This window comes from Barbatula barbatula (genome assembly GCF_947034865.1).
Source record: "Barbatula barbatula genome assembly, chromosome: 9".
In the NCBI taxonomy this organism is placed as follows: Eukaryota; Metazoa; Chordata; class Actinopteri; order Cypriniformes; family Nemacheilidae; genus Barbatula; species Barbatula barbatula.
Genome location: NC_136772.1, coordinates 5176865 through 5199289, shown reverse-complemented (window position 1 = coordinate 5199289; position 22425 = coordinate 5176865). Strand labels below are relative to the sequence as shown.

The 22425-nt window shown below is 38.6% G+C and overlaps 1 protein-coding gene across 2 annotated transcripts in view; it reads right to left on the bottom strand.

The window, feature by feature from the left end:
- Positions 1 to 22425, bottom strand: part of erbb4b (erb-b2 receptor tyrosine kinase 4b) — a gene marked incomplete at both ends in the record, with an annotated part of 235030 nt that overhangs the window by 13912 nt on the left and 198693 nt on the right. For both annotated transcript variants that reach the window (XM_079465171.1, XM_079465170.1), the window contains 2 exons: positions 20065 to 20250; positions 22224 to 22322. In XM_079465171.1, the coding sequence (XP_079321297.1) occupies positions 20065 to 20250; positions 22224 to 22322 (285 nt within the window). The remainder of the gene's footprint in view (positions 1 to 20064; positions 20251 to 22223; positions 22323 to 22425) is intronic.

Sequence of the window (22425 nt, the reverse complement as noted above, 5' to 3'; positions counted from 1 at the left end):
TTCATATTGAATTCCTAACTAGATAGTGAGAGTGTCACGATAGATCGTTGCGGAAGAACCATCGCAGGCAAAAACGGACTTTAATAATTGACAAATAATACACCCACAATGGGGGAAAAACTTAACTAAGGCAAGGTAGAAAAACAAAGACTTCTCACGAGGGAGCATAAAACAAAAGACAAGATGTTTAACGCAATAAATACTAGGACTCGACTCACTACAAAAACATCAAAACAAGGGGCATGGTACTCTACAGTAAACCAAAACACGATATAGCAACTAGGCATACGAATACAACGAACGAGCACAAGACAATAGACATAAGGGCATTAAATAGGGAGACTAATAAAGGAGATAACAATGGGCAGGTGTGGGTAAAGAGACACAGGTGGAAAGCAATACTAGGAACAAGAGGGGTGGGGACAAAAGACGAGACTGGAGAGAACGCATATTATGTCCTTATTGACAATAATATCTTTCTCTCCACACAAAACACGGGAGTCTGTCATGATTCTGCCACTAGACTAGAAAACCAAGACTAAAGAGGACAGAACCATGACAGAGAGATCGTAATAATAAATAAAGCATAATAAAAACACGATAAAGACAGATATAAAAAGTTAATAATTGCAATGTCTTGATTTGCAGAAATGTAAAAAGTCTAGACTCCTGATTGAGACCAGATCTGAGGTCATGTGTATGCAATGACACAATGAGGATAAATCCTTCAATACATATTGAAAAACCCAGACTAACTGGTTGATGGTTTTCCACTACTAGACAAAGACTTTAGGTAAGAAAGATCGGGAGAGAGAGACATATGAAAAAGCCTGCAAGAGAGAGGTTGATAAGATCAAAGTATTAATAGCATCTTTCTGTACCATGATTTTATAACATCTGATTTGCAATGAAACTTGTAGGGCTAGACGTATGTAATTATGCAAATGTAAAATAAAGTGAACCTTGAACACTTTACGTTTTCAATGAGTGTTGTCAGGAAACTACACTGCAGACTTTAAAGGGGTTATATCATACACTTTTCTTATTATAAGGTCTGGTGATAATAATAATGGCTTTTGACCCATAAAATTGAACAGCCCATTTCTTTGTAACTGTGCCTTTAAGAAACGGCCATTCAATGAGTGGTAAAACAACCAGTAATGTGCTACATAAACTACAGACTGAATTTTTTCTGTGAAACTCCATGAGTTTGATGAGGCCTTGAACACTAAATATGCATAGTAGCTAACTTAATTTGATTTAAATAATTTAGCTGCCCCCTACTCTGCAGTCTATGTTATACACCATCCAGTGGATTCCTAAATGTTCACTGCCATAAAATCTTAAAAAAAAATGTATTCAAAATGTACACATGCTATTACAAAAACGGCATAAGCATCCTCCTTCCCATGTGTCTCTTACAGTAATAAGTGGTGATTAACCAAACAGTGGTTGTAGTTAGTAAGGCCACAGATGGGGATAGTATGAATTCGATTGGTTACAGAAATGATAAATGAAACAATAAGCCTGTAGTGTCTCCCAGGGTGGAGGTCAGTGACCTCTCATGAGAGGCTCTCAGTCCACCGTTGCTATAAAGGGATGGGAAATAAATGATAATCAGTCTGAGTCTCTGTGGCTGCTGCTTTAAAATAGACAAAGAAGGAAAAACTCCAAGGTGTAATCCAAGGAAATGGTGTGGGGATTACACACATAGTCAGTTACTCCTCTCTATGCCTACCAATAACCTGACATTTCGTATGGCGCTACATTAAATCCACACATACAGCTTAAGGTTTTAAACACACACATGTTGGGTTTCCAAAGCCACAATTTTTTACTTTACATTCTGTATATTCTGTCCCCTAACCTGCCGTAAAATCGCAAATGAAAATAATAAAATCAAATGCAGAGACAGGAAGTGACACATGGAAGGGAGTGGGACAGGAAGTACACATGACCTTTCGGTTGCTGTCCCACTTCCGCACTGCAGGTGCGTTGCATAAATGACACGGTCAAAGGTCTTTTCAAACATTAATGAGCCGACATTAACATTAATCGTCTATCAAAATGCAATCATCCTTGAGTTTGCAGAGCTAAAGTGGAAAGGAACTGAATACGTCACGGGGTAAATAATCTGAATATCTGCATAACTGTGCTTATATCCTATGACATTGAAAAACGTATTCTACATGGATGCAAGGGAGACCATGTGTATACCATAAATGACTGTACTACACTCATAGCCCCCAAAACTCAAAAAGCACACTTAATAATCATCAATTTCAAATAAACCAATTTTTTGAGACAATAAGACAGTGAAAAGATTGGAATTATTCTTCAGTGTGATTGGTAATTATGTGGATGTTAAAACAGTGGCTGAAAAAGAGGACACACAGATGTGGCTCTATACAGAATCAGAGGTATTCCTTCAGCTGCTAGATTCTGTGATGAGACGAGACAAAAATGGGTGGAGCTTGTTTAAAAGCAGCTGTTTTAGTAGTAAGACTATAGAGAGAGGGAGAGCATAATTCAAACACACCCACATGCACACTCTCTGAGGAGAGAATCACTGCCCACTCAGAAAATCTGAAGGTTCCCCTTGACTCTTATTTATGATCATATGGAAGCGAGCAGACAAAGGTTCAGTTGATAGGATTGTACTGGAATGCATTTTGTCAAAAACAATTTGCCAGCCATGGCCGGACATATATAATTAATTTGATAGCTAGAATACGTCTGGCTGTGGGTGGACTCTGGAACCACCCACATATACAGACATTTACTACAGTTAAAAAACTGTAATTGCACTGCCACTATAGGAACACCAAACAGCAATGCAAGTATAATCACCATTTACGAACCAGTTTCACATATTTCCCACTTAAAAGACACACAAATAGTAACTTGCAAAAACTGTTTAACTTGCAAGTTACAGGTAAACATTTTGATGACTTGTAAAGCTAATTTGATTGTATCTAAAAAATGAAGGCAGGAAAAGTGCAAATTCTGTTTTGGTCGAGCCATTGTTGTTAAACAGATAGAATATAATAAAAAAAGAATAAAACATGTTGATGCTTAAAACCTGGTTAGGCATCTCTTAAAGAATTCATACATAATACTTAAATGACTTCAAATCTGCATTAGAAGGAAGCAGGCTAGCGAACACATTTTTAAAACAAAGACTAGGTGTCTCACACAAAGCTAAGAACATCACCGCGATACATATTCAATATCCTCTTATGTTGAAAATACAATCTACACAGTGTTCACATTTGTGGCCTCACTTGCTCAATGTGGGTGTGCAAGCAGTGCAGTTTCCTTTAGTTGTTCTGCATTTCTCACAGGAATGAGGCCGAGCCCATTCCACAGTCAAAGCACAGACCGCTCTGCCCCATTCTCTCTGGTCCCAGTGTATTTAAAACAGATTACTTCTGCAGCCCAGACAGCCAATCAATACTAACTCTGATTACAATAAGCCACAAGATGGCCGCGCCACACAATATTTATCCCCAGAGTGGACTTCAGTGTAATTAGAAATCAATGGCTCGCACAGGCCATTAATGCAGTGAACGTGCTGATAGAGATTGTTGTATGCATCAGTGTGAGGAACTTGAAAGACAAGATGAATGTCTTTATGAAAGAGCTGATCGCCTAAAGAAGACAAACCCTGTTCGATGACAGGTCAATATTTGTTCAGAAAGGCAAGTGGGAGTTCAAATGTTTAAGAAAGTGGGTAATATCAGCTCAGGACTAAAACAAAGTCTGTGTTGAACATCAATAAAGTGCAGTAAACAGTCACTTCCTGTTCAGGTTTACCAAATTATCTTGTTTCGTGTAAAAAAGTAACATAACGATATCTCTTAACGTGTTCCACAGAACAACGTAAGGGGGATGAAATTTTAGATTTTTTTGGGGGGATGAACTATTTCTTTAAAACCAGATATTGTTCTGGCACACACTAATGGAACCTCAGAAAGGATTTGTCTCCATGTGAAGTAATCGTGTTTCAAAACTACTGTGGAGTTTTAAAGAAATGAAACACTCTCCAGTTTCATCATTATCGGATTACTTTCTCTACGCCTTTACAGCCTTCCATATAAACTGCTGTGATTAAATTAACTTCCTTTTCAGCTCACTTTTGACCTTTGGAATTGTGTCTCCCATTTCCTGGGAGACATATTTAAACCGTCTTTGACACTTATTAAGCCTTTTGTCATTTCGCAGTCGTTTAAATTTCTTATTATTCACAACCTGAATCCTTGCGTGTGCTTTCTGTCTCAATGGAGAATTCGTGGTCATGAAATAAGACTGACAATAATTTGAGTAAAGAGCAAGGAAGGTGACCTGTAAGTACCTACCGCTGAGAAACTGATTCTGTTCTCGACATCCTATACTCTTGCTCTCTTCAGCCCTTTCTTATACTAATAGCCACATCTGACTAAAATCAGTCTTTTCCTCACAGAGATGAACAACTCATCCCTGTTTTAGAGTACCGTAGAGATGACGTATTTTTGTATGCAAAACAAAGAGGCGAGTTAGCATTTTAGCACTTCCGGTTTCATCGCCCCAAAAAGTTAATGTTGTTTTTGTTAAACACCTAAAATAAGATCTGTGGTTAACCAAACCTCTAAATAAGTTTATTCAATGGCATAGCACACTCCAGTTAGATATAAGCCTGTCTGGGCTTATTAACAACCGGCTGCTTGTACATTATCTCGCTTATTACACTGTTACTTGCCGTGGGAAACTGGACATGAAATGTGAATATGAAATATTATTAGCTAATTTTGACCGAATGCTGACCTTCCGCGAGGAAAAGCTGTTTACTTTCGGTTTTAAGGTAAGAAATGACTTTTAAGTGTCACAAACAGGCAATTTGGTTTAATCATTTCAACCATGTCATACATGGTATTAAAAATTTGTCAAAAAGAAATTGTCAAAATGATTTACTGCATCCGGGTTACCGTGTGTTTTGAGAGATTATTATCCGGGAATAACGAACTGCAAAGTGCAAGTGTCGCAACTGGCCAATCAGAATCAAGCATTCCAATGAACCGTGTAATAAAACTACTATATCCTTTGGCGGCGACATTAAACATAATCACACATTAAAAACCTCACAAGTAATGCAACGTGGACACAAAACACTAAGAACGTGGGTGGATATTCATTCACAGAGTAATTACTTACCATGGAACACGTTGTTAATAAAGTTTGAAAAAGTTGAGTATGAGATGACGTTGATATCGAGCGAACACACTGAAGTCTGTTTATACTGTAGCATCATGTTCGGGCATTGTACACTGTTATAAGCTTAAAAAATTTAAAAAAATTGTGTTAATATGTAAATATGATCTTGATAGACAACACTTGTAAGTATCATAACCCTTTGTTCATCGCAGATCTTATTTTTTGTGATCTTTCAAGAGTCCATGGAGAAAATTCATAGGCTTTTAGCCGAGGGAACCAGTGTGGTACTAACTTTAGGGTTGCCCTACAAATATACATCATCTCCGCGATGCTCTATTCCAGTGCCGCAGAGCGTGGAATCGCATTTTTCGCTGATCCGTACTTTATCTTAAAGGTGTCATCATCAGTATTCCAAATGTCTCTCTTAAAACCATTCCATTAATCCCAAACTGTCAGTGGATCACACTCACTTAAATTATGACAATCAACAAAATGGGAGACGGGGACGTATGTCTATCGATTATAAATTCGATCACACTGTGGACTTTTGCCAGCTGGCTCGTATTAGGAAAAATTGGGGCTTTGACCTTGTAGATAAAGTTGACTGATCGAAAATGCTGTCATGTGCCGAATCAACCGTCTTGGTATGTCATTACATCAGCGTCCCAACAGCATCAGATGTGGGTTTTTAAATTGTAGCAGCATTCGAAAATATGAACTACTTGTGAGAAATGATGTCACTATTAGCCGGCACCTGGACTGTACATTAATAAAGGTTAAAGAATCTCCCTCAGACGCATGCTGGCTGTGTGAGGCTCCCTAAGTGACCAATTTTCAAGCCTTTGGAAAAAACACAGCACGCACAAAGGAGAAATAATAAGAATGCATGCCGCACAGACAAAGGGCTAATTAAAAGCTGAGCTGCACAACATGGCTGACAAAAAAACAGGTCCGTTTAAGTAGTTTGTGTAAACATGCCACTGAAGACTACCGGTGCAATAATCACGAAGAGGAGGGGGATGACAGGAGATGACAGGTGGTGAGAGCGAGAGAAACAGAGAGCAGTGCATAGAGATGGAGAGAGAGCGAAGCAAGAGAGAAATTAACGGTAGACACATAAGAGCGCAAATGTCTTGCAGCGTGTATCTCTGGGTAAATGCAAGCTGCGCTGTATTAAATAGCCATGTTGTGGTGGTAATGACATGAAACTAGTCAAAATCTGGGCTTTTGAAAGGTGCATAAGCTTTCGGAATAGCACACATTAAATGCCTTTTCTTCCCAACAGTTATTAGGTATATACTTGCCCTGAGATACAACACCTGTCTCTGTTACCAAGCAGGTTTATTGGTGCATTCAAGCCATGTCAGAATGGTAATATTTATAAAAAAGTAAACGAATACCGACAAAAAATAGAAGGTAGATAAATATTAGGAAAACAAAACATTTAACTGTATCTTTGGGTACACAAAAGGGTGACTTTGGGGTACAATTACGTTCCCAAAAAAGGTCAATATTTTATGTGTTGTACCTGTAGCGGGACATAAAGGGACCCTTAAGGGTACCACCCCAGTGACAGCTATTGTAACTTATAAAGTACAGTTAGTACTTTTTTCTGACATTTATTTTGATGTGTTAGTTGTAGGTTAGGTTAGAGATTTATTTTCTCATTGTTGTATTCGAATTCATAAAAGTTAGAGTGAAAAAGAGAAAATGGAAAGTGTGTGTGTTTTTAAATGTGTGCCATTGTGTGTTTGACACGGCCACTGTCCGTCACACTTCGGTACCCATTCAGCAACGCTCAAAGTGACAGAATACCAATAGGGAACTTAGAAAGGGGAAGGACAATCGGGCCACAGTGAAACCATCCCGGACGCTGGCAGAAAAATAATTAGAAACAGGTGAGGCAGGACCCTAATCCAATCCTTCAGAATTCCGGACACTTGCTCTGTAAATCATAGAATTTACTTTAACAATATAGTTCCTGTTGATATCTCATCGAAAGTAACCATGTGCAGTGCTGAGTTGTGCTAAGCAATGGTATAGTTTATACTGTTTTGCTTCCTTGAACAAAAACATACATAACAAATTTCAGAGTGCCATTTAAATGACAATGAAAACAATACTAAAACAAAATATTTTTTCATAATTTATATTTTTTGATTTTTTTATATTTGGAATTATTTATTAATAATAATATTTGTCTGCATTGATTGTTTTTAATTCAAAAGCACCAAACAAGCAGTTTTGAATACAAGATAAATACTGTGTGTTACATTTCTTAGGAACCATAAACTGTCACATATTTGTAAATATGAATATGAATAAAATCATGTCATTCCACAAAAGCCAGTTTAATCACTTTAATACTTAACCTTTTATGCTCTATTGCTTCTGTTTATGTTTGGCATTTGCATTTAGGTATTTCCTTGCATGTTTCCAAATTGCATTATATACAATATGTAATAATTTTTGTATAGGACTATATATATGTGTATATGTTTTTTTGTCATTTGTTATTTAATTTGGTATAGTATATGTTCATAGTGATTTTCTGTTTTCAATAGGGCATTGTATGTTCATTTAGACAGGGAACAGACCGGCTCATTCCACTCTAGGCTCTATAGGCTCCACAAATCGCTATTCTTTATCAGAACCTGACCGTGTGCATTATGGAAAATGTGACTTCTCTGTCAAACACCAGGAACTGCAAATTGCAGGTTTATTGATATGTGTTGAATAATAAAAGGTTTTAGCAGCAGTCTCAGTTCAAGCTATTTTATTCTTCTGTCTAGTTTTCATTCCGCAACTGCTTTCTAAGTCATAGGTTTTACCTCTTGTGTCACTCTTTTAGTAAATCTGTAAAATAATCCTCAGTGCATGACAGAATCAATGTGCTGGGACACATTCAACATTTTAGACAAGTGTGTTTGCCATGTTTCTAGCATATAGAAAAGCATGATATTGTGATACAACAAAATATTCTTGTATATAAACATCTCTGTAGTTATTACTCATTTCATTTCCATCTTTAAAGATGGTGCTAGCAGAGCGGTCACAATTAATGTTCAGAAAATTAATAGAAAGTCATCACAATAGTTGTCCTTTGAAAAAAGGGTTTTTTAAATCATTTCACTACGAATACGGTTTGGTTTAGTTCATTTCATGAGCTGAATAAGTCACTTAACATTTTTTAGCTGAATTTACTTGTATAACAGTGTGTCCTTGAACTCTGTTACCAGATTTTATTTTATTATTCTCTCTCTTAATTTCTCTCTCTGTGATCAAATTTCCTCCAGTGACACCTTTATTTGGCACTGTAGTGCACTGTTCTGAACTCAGGTGTTGGGCCTTTGGGGAGCCAGAACATACGGCAACACATGACCTTGTCCTGACGGACTGGTCTGTACTTGGCGTGGGGCACAGGGCGCCAGATGGGCTTTGTAATGTGCTCGGTGTGAGGGAGGAGCGAGACCTATGTGCTCCTTTCCATCAGGTGAGACCTACGGACCTGTAGACCTGTGGAGGTCTGGGGTGGGGGGCCAAATTCATTAACAACACAGTGTGATGGCCACAATAGGGGAGAGGGGGCATCGCCCCCATCCAAAACATATTATTTGTCCTCTGTTGTGACCCACAAGCATTAAAACATACACAGTCATATGTTGGATGAGATCAGAACTGTTGCCTCCATGCAATTTCCAGATTTTTTTTATGACAATATACACTTAAAGGGATCGTTCACCAAAAATGTAAATTCTGTCATTATTTACTTTAGGGGTGACCCCGAATAGTCGAAGAGTCGATGCTTTGATAGGAGAAGCCTGATTCGACTACCAATCTCACAGTCAAATCTTCTCAGGTGTAATGCAATGGGGATCATGTCATTTTGTTTATATGGGCACTGCTCCGCCAAAAATATTATTTCACAAGCTCGCCTCGCAGATAATAAGGTGGGACGGATAGTATGCGTATTTGTAGTGCTGTCCCAGGGAGCAAGCACCCGCCCCTTGCTTTGTTTTCAGGGAGGTCCAATGGCACGCTATAGACCAGTCACAAACTTGAGAGGTTTTTTAGTGATTGCTCATTTTTGGTTAATACTATAGTGAAAGTGGCCGGATCTCCACACTACTTTCTTTAAGGAAAAAGGAATAGTGATTACTCTCTCACTCTCTCCCTCTTTCTCGTACTCTGCAATGCTGTTATTCTCTTCACATGACTTCCTGTTGTTAATTCAACCTTATATCCTCCAATTTGCTGCTCAATTTGCTGAGACTGGAAGAATCTCGCTAAACTGCAAGTGACGTCTGGCAACATTTTAACCATTTAATGGCAAAAAGAGATTTCCATGGAAAACAGAGAAACATTTTACAGATTTGGGGGCAAATAGCAAAATAGTGCGAGATCACAATTTAGAAAACGCGCAGATGGGAGTGAAAATTTCTGTGGGTGGTTTACAAACGAAACGCATTCCCATAATGACAATCTACCAAGAACAGCGCAAATTAGCGCAGTGTTTCAGACATGCTCTGCATGCAAAATCGCCTACTTCCATACTATACAGTAGGTGAGAATGAATAGTATGTCTGCAACCTCAGTATGCAAAAACAGTAGGTGAGAAATACCCAGATGGTCTACAGATTTCGCTAAGATTTGTGTGCATTGGTTGGACAGTACTCGAAAATTTCGAAAGGAAATCTAATACAGATGTCCATCTTTCAAATGTAGTATACCTATAAAATCATTTTTTTCTTGTGATTATGGTTTTATCAACGCGAACGTTTGTTAATTGTCATAGGTCAAAGAGCATACCGGTCACAGTAAAACATGGCGGATGTAGTATGTCCGAAATGTATTCATACTACTCCCACTCATCCTATATAGAACGCACAGTTTTAACGGTCAATAGGTAGGTACTTATTTGGGCATTAAATAAAGATGCAAATACCAGTAAAATGACAAGCGCAAGCCTCAGTAAGCATAAACATGAACTTTATAACCTAGCACGATAAGAAGGTTAAAGCCACAATATGTAAATTTGGACCGCTAGATGTTGCACTTTCGAAACAACAACAAAAGGCAAAGCTAAATGACGTTTCGTACGGGAGTCGAATTATGGGACACGATGTTTCACCATCATGTTCACGGACGAGGTAATCAGGCCAGCTGACAGTCTTGCCTGGGCCCGGGACAAGATAATCTTAGATGGGCCCCCCGTGCCCAGATCTCTCCTTTTCCCTTGCTCTTCCTCTCCTCTGCTCTCCCTCTCCTCTGCTCTTCCTCTCATGTTCCTCTCCTCTGCTGTTCCTCTCCTCTGCTGTTCCTCTCCTCTCATGTTCCTCTCCTCTGCTCTTCCTCTCCTGTTCCTCTCCTCTGCCCTTCCTCTCATGTTCCTCTCCTCTGCTCTTCCTCTCCTCTGCTCTCCCTCTCATGTTCCTCTCCTCTTCCTCTCCTCTGCTCTTCCTCTCCTCTCCTCACACCTTTCTCTGCAACCTATTTACAGACTATGTTGATCTTGGGAAATAATAAATAAGATTTAACAACGCTTTAACAAGGCTCAACAATTAACAATTCTGTTGTACTACAGCTGCTGATACTAAAACTTACTACAGCTGCTGAAACGTCCACTTTAGGAATGAATTAAACAATCAAGTTCAAAGGCAAGATTTGCAACAGAAAGCAAAATCCAAACCATTGAGGGTTATTTTAAGTTAAAAAAAACTAACCAAATGAGTTTCCAACCGAATGAGGCGTCAAGCGCGAGTGATTTACATGTTAAGTCAATGCAAAGACGCGATAGACGCGCTGGCAGACGCGCTTGCGGCGCGAATAGCGCAAATGAGGCGGCGCGAATGACGCGAATTTCACGCGCGAATGAAGCGAGTAAACACAAAATGTTCAAGCGTCCAACTACTCGCGAATAGCGCGTTTTCGACGCCTCTTTGGCGCTCGATGTGAACACACAGTCATTCGCGCTATTCGCGCCGCAAGCGCGTCTATCGCGTCTTTGCATTGACTTAACATGTAAATCACTCGCGCTTGACGCCTCATTCGCGCTCGATGTGAACACACAATGAGACCTGTAACTTGAGCAACAGCGCAAAGCCGCGAAACTCGTTCTGAATATTTTAAAGGCGTAACAGCTGATGAAAAAGCAGAGACGATTGTAGACGAAAATGAAGAGAGATTTTATCTTAGTTTTTATTTTATGCAAAACATTTTCGTCTCGTCTTTTTTCGTCAACAATAATGCATGTTAATTTAGTCTTAGTCAGCGTTTTTGGACAGTGGTGCCGTCTTGTCATCGTCTCGTCTTAGTCATGAAAAAAAAGGTCGTTGACGAACATATTCTAGTCTCGTCTGACGAAATTAACACTGCAAAGCTCGTAAACGTTGGCTGCGCTGTTTCTTACCTTGCTCTACATTGACTTCACTAGTTCCAGCTTCACCGTCACCACCTTTTTTTAAATATTTGTTTAGAAAATCTCTAAGGCCTCTATTTTCTTCTTCTCTTAGGAAGAAAACAAATAAAAAGCTTTATACAAGTCAAATATATTTTTTTTTTCCACAAATATGCCTATTTTAAAACATTTTTTTTAAATTATTCCATAATTTAATGAGGGCCCAGTTCTGGGCCCCCCCTATCCTGGGCCCGGGACAACAGACCCGTTTGTCCCCCCCTATCGGCGGGCGTGGAGGTAATGAATGAATTTTATTTCATGTCATCGTAATGAATTTGCTTGCAAGAAACGTTGAATGTTATGCTACGTTAGGCGGCAAATTACAAATACAAGGGAGACAAGGGACAGGTCATTATTTTAAATAGGAATTTCTCTGGATTTGCACATTCTTGGGAAAATTTGGGATAGTGTAAGTACACAACTGCATGAAATATATCATGCTGTGCTTTATTTTTAAGTGAACTAATCTTTTAAATGAAATCTTTCAATCCTGTATTAAAACTGTATATCTATTGAAATCATATTTTTCGTCATGTGGAGTTTACTCTCATTTGCTGGGCGATTCATTAACTTCCAAACAGCTTCAGGTTTGAGTAGCAGTTTTATTACACACACACTGGCTCTGTTCCATTTAAGAGTCTTTTTCTCTTTGTTTGTCTTTCTCTCCAAGTTCTCCATTGCCTCTGACCTGGCCTCAACAATTGTTTACAGATTCACAGCGAGGTCTGGCCTTCCGCGGGCCACAGTAAATAATACACACCTGTCTGCTTTTCAAAACACAGGCCGGCTCGCTGATGTCTGTTAGGTGTTGGTCTCGCGAATCAAAATTTACCAGGTTGTGTTCGGTGCCGGGGGCCCGAGTGTGGAATGGGGGTGTACGTGTCTTTCCTCTGAGGCAGGTCTGGCACCACTGCAACAGTGAGCAGGCTAAACCTCTGTGGCAGCCATGATAAGAATTTTAGCACAAGCCTTCTGGGAGAAGTAATGTTTCACCTCAACTGTTTTGCCTGTCATCAAACTCACTGTGCATGTCCTTAGACAAGAAAAATATTCATGTAAACATAGTCAAACACTTTTCTATGGGCATGCCTAGTGACTATATGCACACGCGCACATCTACACGTATCTATCATCTACATATGTCAGTTATTTTTCCCAGCAGGGTTAAACTGATTCTTTTATATATAGAATGCCTCTTTTCAAAGCACTGTCATGGCTGCAATATCCATTTATTTTATGTCAAAACCATGATGCCAAACAGATCAATTAGGTCACAAAGACCTCTTTGTTTGAATGATGCTTACTGTACATGTCTGTAATATACCGTACAGTATATAGCAAAGTGCTTTTTCTGCAATGAGAAAATAACAGAAGGAAAAAATGATTTGCTTGAGGCAACACAGCACATCCACTCGTATGCTTGTTTAACTTAAAGGGCTTTTCCAAGTGGGTTTGTGTGTTTCAGAGCAACTGACAGCACATGGCTGCCTTAGACTGTTTAAGCGCAAGCATGAAATAGAGTGAAAGAAATACGAATGAAGAAGAACATGAGATGATGCCAGGTATGTCGAGCTGAATAAAGATTGACCTGGACACTATATTCTAACTAAAAAAGCAGCAGTCTGCAACTGTGTTGTAAATTTAAACGATGATCATGAACACTTCACCAAAATGAAACTTTTGTCATCATTTTCTTCCTCTATGTTGGATCCAAAGTGAGTCAAAATTACACGAGTAAACAATACAATTTTCATTTGTAAGTGTAATATTCCTTTAAGCTCCAGTCTGTCAATCTTGGATTCGCAGGAGTCTTATATTGCCTGTGCATATGTCAGTTTATTTCCACCATAAGCGCTCAGCGTGTTGACTTAAAACGAATTAAAACTATGCGAGTAAACCGACACTGTAGCCTTGGCGGCAAACCTAAGGGCCGACGGATTGGCGTGTCAGGCAGAGATTTAAACAAGCTCTTCTATTTTCTCACATATTTCTGCTTCAAGTGGGCATCTGTGCACCCGGAGCTGCCAGTGAGCAGTCCATGATAGTCTCTTCCTACAACCACAAGGCTAGTCAGCCTTTCTGTGCATGCTAGGGCATGGCAGATGGCTGCCTGTGGTAAATACGGCTAACTTGACCTGATGAAATAACACAACATCCGATCCAAGTCATTATCGTCTCCAGATAATTGCAGAGGGCTCGATGAAACAGCAAGACCACAAGCGATTTTATTCAGATTTGCAAACATCCCATTTATGCAGGTATGTAAATGCCTTTAAATGACTAAAAGAAAAGCCGAAATCAGAAGCAGGGTTGTGCAACTTTATAACAGAAATGAGAATTTGCTTAATTTGAAAGAATGTCTTTCAATTTTGAAACAAGGTTATTATTGTTCTCAAAAACTAAAACTATTTCAATATTTTTGTTTATTGAAAAAATATAATGTTGTAAAAATATTACATCAGCAATAATCTGATAAGTTTAAGTGAAGGCACTTTAAGCATTAACTAAACCTAAATAAAACTTAAACAATATTAAAGGTTTGTAAAACATCTATGGTCACATCAGCAACAAAACTTTTTTCATTTCTTAGTTACTCCCAAATGTTTTTGATAAGGTGAAAACTGTGTCTGGGTGGCTTATCCCACGTTACGCGCAACCTTCCATTAGATTTTAAACAACAAGACAATTCCATGGAGGTCAAAGCAATTAGATTTGCTCCGTTAGGCAGGCAGCTCAGTCACTCCACTACCCAGACAATTGAAAGTGAAGCTCTGCTTAACTGTTGGTGTCCACTTCATCTCTTCAACCAGAAAGTTGGTTTAGTTTATCCAGGTTTACCGAGCTGTCCCTGTGCAGAGGAAAGCCTCTGTGGTCTGTGAGATCCGTTTTGTTTTCTCTATCACACCTGTTTAAAATTTTAGTAGCCTAACTTCGCAGGAGAGAGAGAGAGAGAGAAAGTGAGAATGAGAATGTGTGGGTGGATGACAAAATCTATTTCATATGATTATCGGAAAGTAGATTTTAAAGTAACCTTTAAAGTAAATTATACTGTATGGCATATACCTTTTGTTGGTCTTGAGATGGCAGAACATAAAATGTTTTTAAATGCAAGGTTCAGTTCAAAAAGGAAGCTCCGGGATCAGACATGAGCCGACCGGAATGACATCTTCACAATGCTGAATTATGGATTTATCGAGCTAATTAGGTTACATTGTTCAGGGAAGGTGTAATTTTAAGACATCTTCAAATGTGTTCATCTTTGGTCATAGCTTTTAATTAGCACTGTAATAAGCGAGACAATTGTCATCTCGACTTCAAACCATTGAATATCAAGCATCAATACAATTACATCCATCGACAATTCATTTGCCTGAGCCTCACGGTTGAAGAATGGGGGATTCCGACATTTCCACAGATGAACCATGATTAGATAACAGCGATAATTGTTGCCTGTTATGGAAACCGTATCATCAACCTGATAATAAGACCATCTTGCTGAAATGAAATTCTGTCCAGTGCTGTACCTTACTTTTAAACCTTCCAAAAATGTTCTCAATCTGTTAATAAAAGCAATATGCAGACCAGACGATGGCTCCTTGTGAAACTCATTGGATACTACTACTAAAATTGAGCCTGAACCGGCAGCTTTGTGACAATATCAAACATGTTGGGCATCATCGAGAAGGGGCGCTTATCAGCCACCAACTGAGAGACTCGACCGTGCAAGCCCACTCCTATTCTCGATCTACAAAAACAGGGTTTGCGATAAAAAATCAGTTGAAAATATCAGCAAGTGTTATGCTGGCCTTAATGAGAGTGGAGGCATGTGTGAACATTTTCCCGTTTCATGCTGTGTCTACTGTTTGCCTGCGCTGTCACTTTCTGTGCGTCACAGTCTGTTTCCTTAACAATTACTCCTCTAAGCTGCTTCGATAAATGCCACTCTGAAAATACAGACTCTAGCGGTAAACAATCACAACACAGTGGCCACATGTGTAATTACTGCGTGAATGTTACGGTACAGCGTTTCACAATTAGATTTTAAAATTTCAGTCCTGCATGGCTGCAGCTGGTTGTCTACTTCACTTTGTTAATTTGAGACATGGTGCTACTGCTCTACAAGTTATTGAAGACACCCTCAGAAGCTCTCATCTGCTCATGACAATAAGTTACATTATTTTGTGTCTAAAACCGTGAGCCGCGTCAAATGACTCGCACACCGTGAGTCATTTGACGCGGCTCACGGTTTTAGACTGTGTAACTCCGAAAAGTGTAACTATTTCCATCTCAATGTGGCACGCCTAGAAAAGTGCGCGCGCGTCGCCCCCTATTTGCGCGTGCCTGCCACGCGTCTACAGTAAAAATACAAATATGCGTGTGGAAAAGACGCAAAATGTGAATCGGGCCTAAAGGGATAGTTCATCCAAAATGATCCACAATCTGGCATCATATACTCACCCTCAGGTCGTTTTAAACCTTTATACAATTCTTTGTTCCAATGTTAGCAATCGTCCACTACAATAGTAGAAAGAATTGCTTGAGATTCAAACCTATGACCTTTGCACCGCCAATGAAACGCAACTGTTCTACGGGAATTACAACACCAACACACTTTTGCACTAGCAGTGTTTGCAGAATACCTGGTCTCAGGTGTTAGAAGAACAAAACAAGTAGGAGGTTGTGGGTGGGAATATACTGTAGTTTAGGCTATGCTAAGATAAAAAATAAGGGATTCTGTTGGTAAAAGCAAAAGGTTCAAGTTTGCAGATTTATTACTGCTGCTTGTAGGCTGAAAGGAATAGTTCACCCAAATAATGGTCCCCATTGATTTTCCATAGTAGAAATAAAAATGATATAATATAATTAATTTATTGATCTAATATCAATAATTATAAATGATTCGAATTTATTAAAAATAAAGTTTCATTCATGAGATTCAAGTTTATCAGAATCAATATGTTGGTAGTTGAATGACATTACATTATCATCAAAATGAATGTGTAACCTTCAAAAACGACCTGACCTTTTATCCAATAAAAAAAGTAATTGCTGGTGATCTTTGGTAAGGGTAAATGTTTCAGCTTCACACATATCAGAAGTGAATTGACTCCTGTTGAGCGAGTCGGCTTTTATGTCTATATCTATCTGATCAGGCTTATTCTGCACCAGATGCCTATATGAAATGAATTAAAGGCAAACGGTAATAGAGAACAGAGTGTGTAATAAAATGTGGAAGAAATAAAGAGGAAATGCTGGTTAAGGGCAGCTGGCACCTCTGGCCAATCTCATCTCAAGGCATTATTCATTTATTAATCTACTCATCAAATTTACTTCTAGTGCTGATTATTTCATCAATAATCTATTGCATGAAGTACGTTTCTTTCAGATTTGCCGCTGACTCTCAGATGCCATTAACCTGTTGAGTGGAGGGAAGAAACAAAAAAATAGGCTTGTAATCGACTAGGACACGTTTGACTTCTTCTCTCACCGGATGGATCTTTTTTAAAGCTGCTTCAAATTCAATATATTCAATACATTTTTCTGTGGACCACAAAATGAGAATTTCGATGTCTTTTGATATATATATATATAGTATATAGACTGCGTCTGTTCATTCTGAAGAAATGTGGTTCTGGGAATAAAATAAGCATAAAATATCGAAACAACATTCAGCATTCAGATTTGCAACGGCGTGAGTAAACAATGACAAAAATTTCCTTTCTGGATGCATAAGACTGATGTAACATCTTTGGTGCTTTGGTACTCTTTGGTAACATATTTTGGCGTCATCAAGAAGTGATGTAGATAATTTGCTTTGTTAAATAAATCCATATCAAAATAATCATCCAAATGAACAAATGTAGCCCATGTGCAGAACATATCGGAAAGATTCTTTTTTTCTATTTGCATGCAGCACGAGACAGATGTTGGTAAACAGTTCAATGTCTGAGCATCCCCAAATGTGTCATTCTAAAGACAAGTGTGTCGCATTGTCTCTTGCATTTTAAGTTTAAGGATGTCTCTAATTGTCTTGTGCATAAGGAGAGCACAGATATAGAATTTTGTGCAAAGAGGACAATGGAGAATTCATCCTCTATATCATCTCACTGCCTGCAAAAAACACACAGCAGTAACAGTGGCTGTTCTTGTTATCGTATATAGAACTATTCAAAGCTTCTCCCTGCAGCTCAGTGCTCAATAACTGATTGTTAGTGCAGTGCATGAGAGCACTTTTATTGTGTCCTTCCTCTGTTTATTTTACAGTTTTTCTTCTAAGTTGTCTTTTTGGCCTCATTAGAAGCAGCTCCTCATAGCCAGGTGGCCTGTGTGTGTGTGTGCGTGTGTGTGTTTGTACAGTGTATCAGAAGAGCTGCATGAGGAGGGCATTGCAAAAACAACATACTCTATGTCTGTAATAAGGTGCTTGTAAATAATGTATATAGGACGGTTTTACTCTATCAATAATGCATGCGCCCCAACAAAACATACATAGAAATGTTGTTTTCCGCTTCAAAATGAGCTGTGCTATAGTAGCCAGACAAGTTTGTGCAATAAAAATAACTAATTATGTGGAACAAAGAATTTACAGACTCTAAAGTTCTGTTTTCCTGATAAAGATGAAGTGCAGATGATCACTGAAATCGTTCACAAAGGCTTACAGTACTGCAAAAGTATAGAAGATTGTGCACTTACATATCCCTTTATACGTTTGGATAATACATCAGTCAAAGGTTGGATTAAGGTATTATTTTGAAAGCAGCAATTTAGGACAGCGAGTATACGAGATGACATTTTTAAAGCTTTGGATCTTTTCACCCACTAGCTTTAAAAAAGCCACAGGGCAGACACATCTACTCCTCCAACACATCTTTGAACTTTGTGCTCATATAAAGTCTTTCATAAGGTCTGTAAGATTTTCTCGTTTCAGGTAACAATATACATTATACAATATTCATATAAAGTACTCGTAACGCACTGGAAAGCCTCTGGATTTATCATGTGAGCACAACAACAAAATCACTCAATAAAAGAGTAGTTGTCAACAAACGACGTTGCCTTTTTTAACCTAAGATTTAGTTTTAACTTTATTTCAATGTAAAGGGGAAAGTGCAAAGGCTTTCAATAAACATATAGCTTTTATCAATTCAATGCTGTTCTAAAAGCCATTTCATCTTGATTTTAAAGTAATTGAAGATAAAATTAGCCAAACTGTAAGACAAGCTTAAATCTGCTTAAAAACATTATGTTAACGTTCAACCCGCTGTGATGTAACGTCTGTATGAACCTGCGTTCCTATTCAAGGTTCAGCCCTTTTTCCTTCTCCTTTTAAGAATGTTTTGTAAACAATAATCTTTGAAATGTCTGCTCTGTCACTGTTCAAAGATACAGTATTTAAATCATTTTCTTAAAGGCCCCTGTTAAAGGTCTTGGATCTTTTGAAAACAGAGGCAACGGAGAGCTGCGCACCTCAGTGGTGTCAGAGATGTGGCTCTCGAGTGACACAAAGTAAAGCGGTGACAATGTGAAGTTCAGAACACAGAGAGCGTACATGCCGCGCTGCTGATCTGTCCTAGCAGCCTTTGAGGCGCTGTTACTCAAAGATCAACCACATGCACTTCTATGTGAAACTGAGAAGAGGAAATATAAGCACCAGTGGTGTGGGAGGAAGATAAACAGAATGCTACAGACAGCAAACCTGGTTGGGGATCTGTTATCAAAGAAATCTGGCAAATTGAGAATCTCTGGGTGATTGGTTGGAAGAAAGACCGAGCAAAGAACTGATCCATATTTCAATGCGTGTTCAAACGGCAGACGCACCCCAACACTCACTTAGCTCCACTTAAAAACTAGTTTTACATGTAAAGAAATACATTACCTTTTTGCAAAAATGCCTGTAATGTGAATATTCAGCTCCTAAAAACTTTTAAGAACATGGCATCAGACTTGAAATGTTTTTTTAATTATTGGTCTTATGTGTACATGGAGACGGACGTTTGTGGTGACTGTGCCACAACGTGACTTGCATAATGAGGGTTGCATTTTTTTAGACGATGAGTTAAAAATAGGTCTAAGCTGTCTCAGAACCCATGAGTTTTATTCTGCTATGCATCGTCCAGCTGTTTTTAAACGGGAACCTGCATAATAATACCGGACACTTAACCCTTTAGTGCTCATACCACCACATGACACAATATTTAAATTATTTTAGATGTAAAAGAGCCTGAAGGGTCCTAAACAAGAATGGACAAATCACTACAAAATGAGTATTTGTACAATCGCAATAAGTAACCAAAAACCATTTGCTGTTGTATGATGCTGAGTTCTAACTCAAATCTGGGTCATAGGCCATCCCTACTGGGATTCACAATTCTGATTCCTGAATCTCCTCTGGCCAGTCAGGATGTTTTTAGTCTTACCTTGGCGATCTGAACACACCAGTTGAGCAGTAATTGGGAGCCAATGTTGTCCTTGTGCTCATGCACATAGTCCAGTAGACAGCCGTGGGGCATTAGCTGAGTGACCAGCTGGATGGTGGGGCTCAGGCACACACCCAACAGCCGTACTAAGTGAGGATGCTCCATGCTGGCCATGATCAGAGCCTCCTGGGGAAAAAAAACAGGGACTCAGAAGACAAAAAATAACAATTGCAATTTTTCGCTATGAGTTAATAGAGTAGCTAGTGTAACAGTAAAATCAGTTCACTGCCTGCCTTGCTGAACCAAATATGTGACCCAGTCTGTGAAAACCCAGCTTTGTGATTTAATTTCTACATAAGATCATCCTACATGATGTAAATATTTTTTTCAGAAAATCTTGATATCTTTAATATTGCCTGCGTAAGGTCATATCAAAGATCATAGTGAAAAAATCATAATAAAATAATGGTTGAAATCAAATTTTATTCTAAATTGGTCTTCAAAGACTGGGCCACATATGTTGATTAAATAATGTGGTCATACTTTTAAAAATTAGGGAATGTTTCCTTTACAAAAGTACAGTATAAAATAATAAATCTAAAAGTTAACTTGTTGTTGATTAACTTGGTTCTTATGTACATAGCATGGATGCACTAGTCGTTACAATTTGTTATATTTGTTCAAAATGGGGATTCGTTCTACCCATTTTAAGACATAGTAACGTAGGCTGGAGGAAATCAATCTAAAATCTGATGGACCTTAAATTAGTATGATTAACATCTGAGTTAAAATCGTGATCTCTTTTTTGGAAGGTGACATGATAAATGCACATGTATTATTCAATATACAAATGCATTTTGTTTTAATGTTGTGGGTAAAAAGTAAAATTCCATAAACACTATTTAATATAAAAAAAATGAATATCCAATGGCTAGGTTGGCCATAGTAACAAAAATACAACACATTAATTGATCCTTTTGTAATCATGCTATGCCAACAGATGTTCATTTAGATTACTGATTAAAATCTGGACAAATATAGGGAGGGACTGTTCTGTTACTATAGTACGTTGTAAATTGGTGGAGGAGTTGTCCTCTTAACTCTCTGGGGTACAGGTCCCCAGTATGATTATTCAAGTGCACACAAAGAGTGGCACCAATCAGCGTTTCAGTAAATCAAGCAATCCAAACAAAGATGAAATGGTTGTGAGGCTCCTAAACTAAAACAGAGCATGTTTATACTTTTCATGCAATCACACATTGAATTGCTCCTGTAGGTATATTTTTGGCTTATGTGCAACATATTTCACTTCTGTTAAAACAAAGGATGGCCCAGAGTATCATGTTATCATGGAACAATACAGAAGAAACACAGAATTGAAAAAAATATATAATTTTCAGAAACAGCTGAGGGGATAATTCTGAAATAATATGCAACTTCGGGCCATAAGGTTATATTGCCGCAATAAAAGATGCCTCAGCCACTAATATGATTTCTGGCCTCGAAGGGAAACTCTTACGATGTTTGAACATTTAAAAAAAACTAAGTCTGCAACACACATTTGACATCCACAAACATACACACAAACCCATTATCTGAGCACTACATAAAATTACACACTTGACAGTTATATAATGAGCATTCACGCTCCTGCTATTCTCCAGCTGGAGAGATGATTGCGTGCGTTCATGCTGCTCGGCCAATCAGCAGCAGGGGCCGGCATCCACGCATTTGATCCGCCTGCACGCAAGTCTGTGGTTTGAGCAGCATTTGGAAACCTTGTTCTTCAGGCCTTGGCAACAGGGAGGGCAGCTCATTACCAATAAAACAATACTGGGAAATAATGTAGTCCTTATGTAGACCATGCACTGGGATTAACACCGTGCAAATGTATGTATGTGAAGACTTTCACCCTCTAAGATAGATGCAGAACTAACATCAAAGTGTGTGGTCATCTACACTCGTGTCCGGTCTGTGCAAGACTGAACTCAACATGGGCATAAAGAGCCTTTGGTAAGTGTTTCATAGTTCTTGCATCATCTGAAAGGGTGGGCCAATTTGAGGTTTACATACATTTTTCCTTTTGAACCAGTATTCGCTGAGAAAGCCTAAAAACACAAAAATAGGAGCTGTAGGCCTCTGAACAGAGTGACACTCACATCCATAAACTCTACGTTGGCTTTGGGGCCTGTTGCCTCATTCAAGATCTTTATGGCCACAGGAATCTTCACAGTCTCGCCCTCGGGTACCCAGATGCCCTGAAATCACACAAATTCATTTTTTGAAGATGGCAGCTTTGTTGTTCGTAAACTAGATTTTTACATTTCTGAAAAAAACATGAGTGGTGCTTGTGTAAAATGT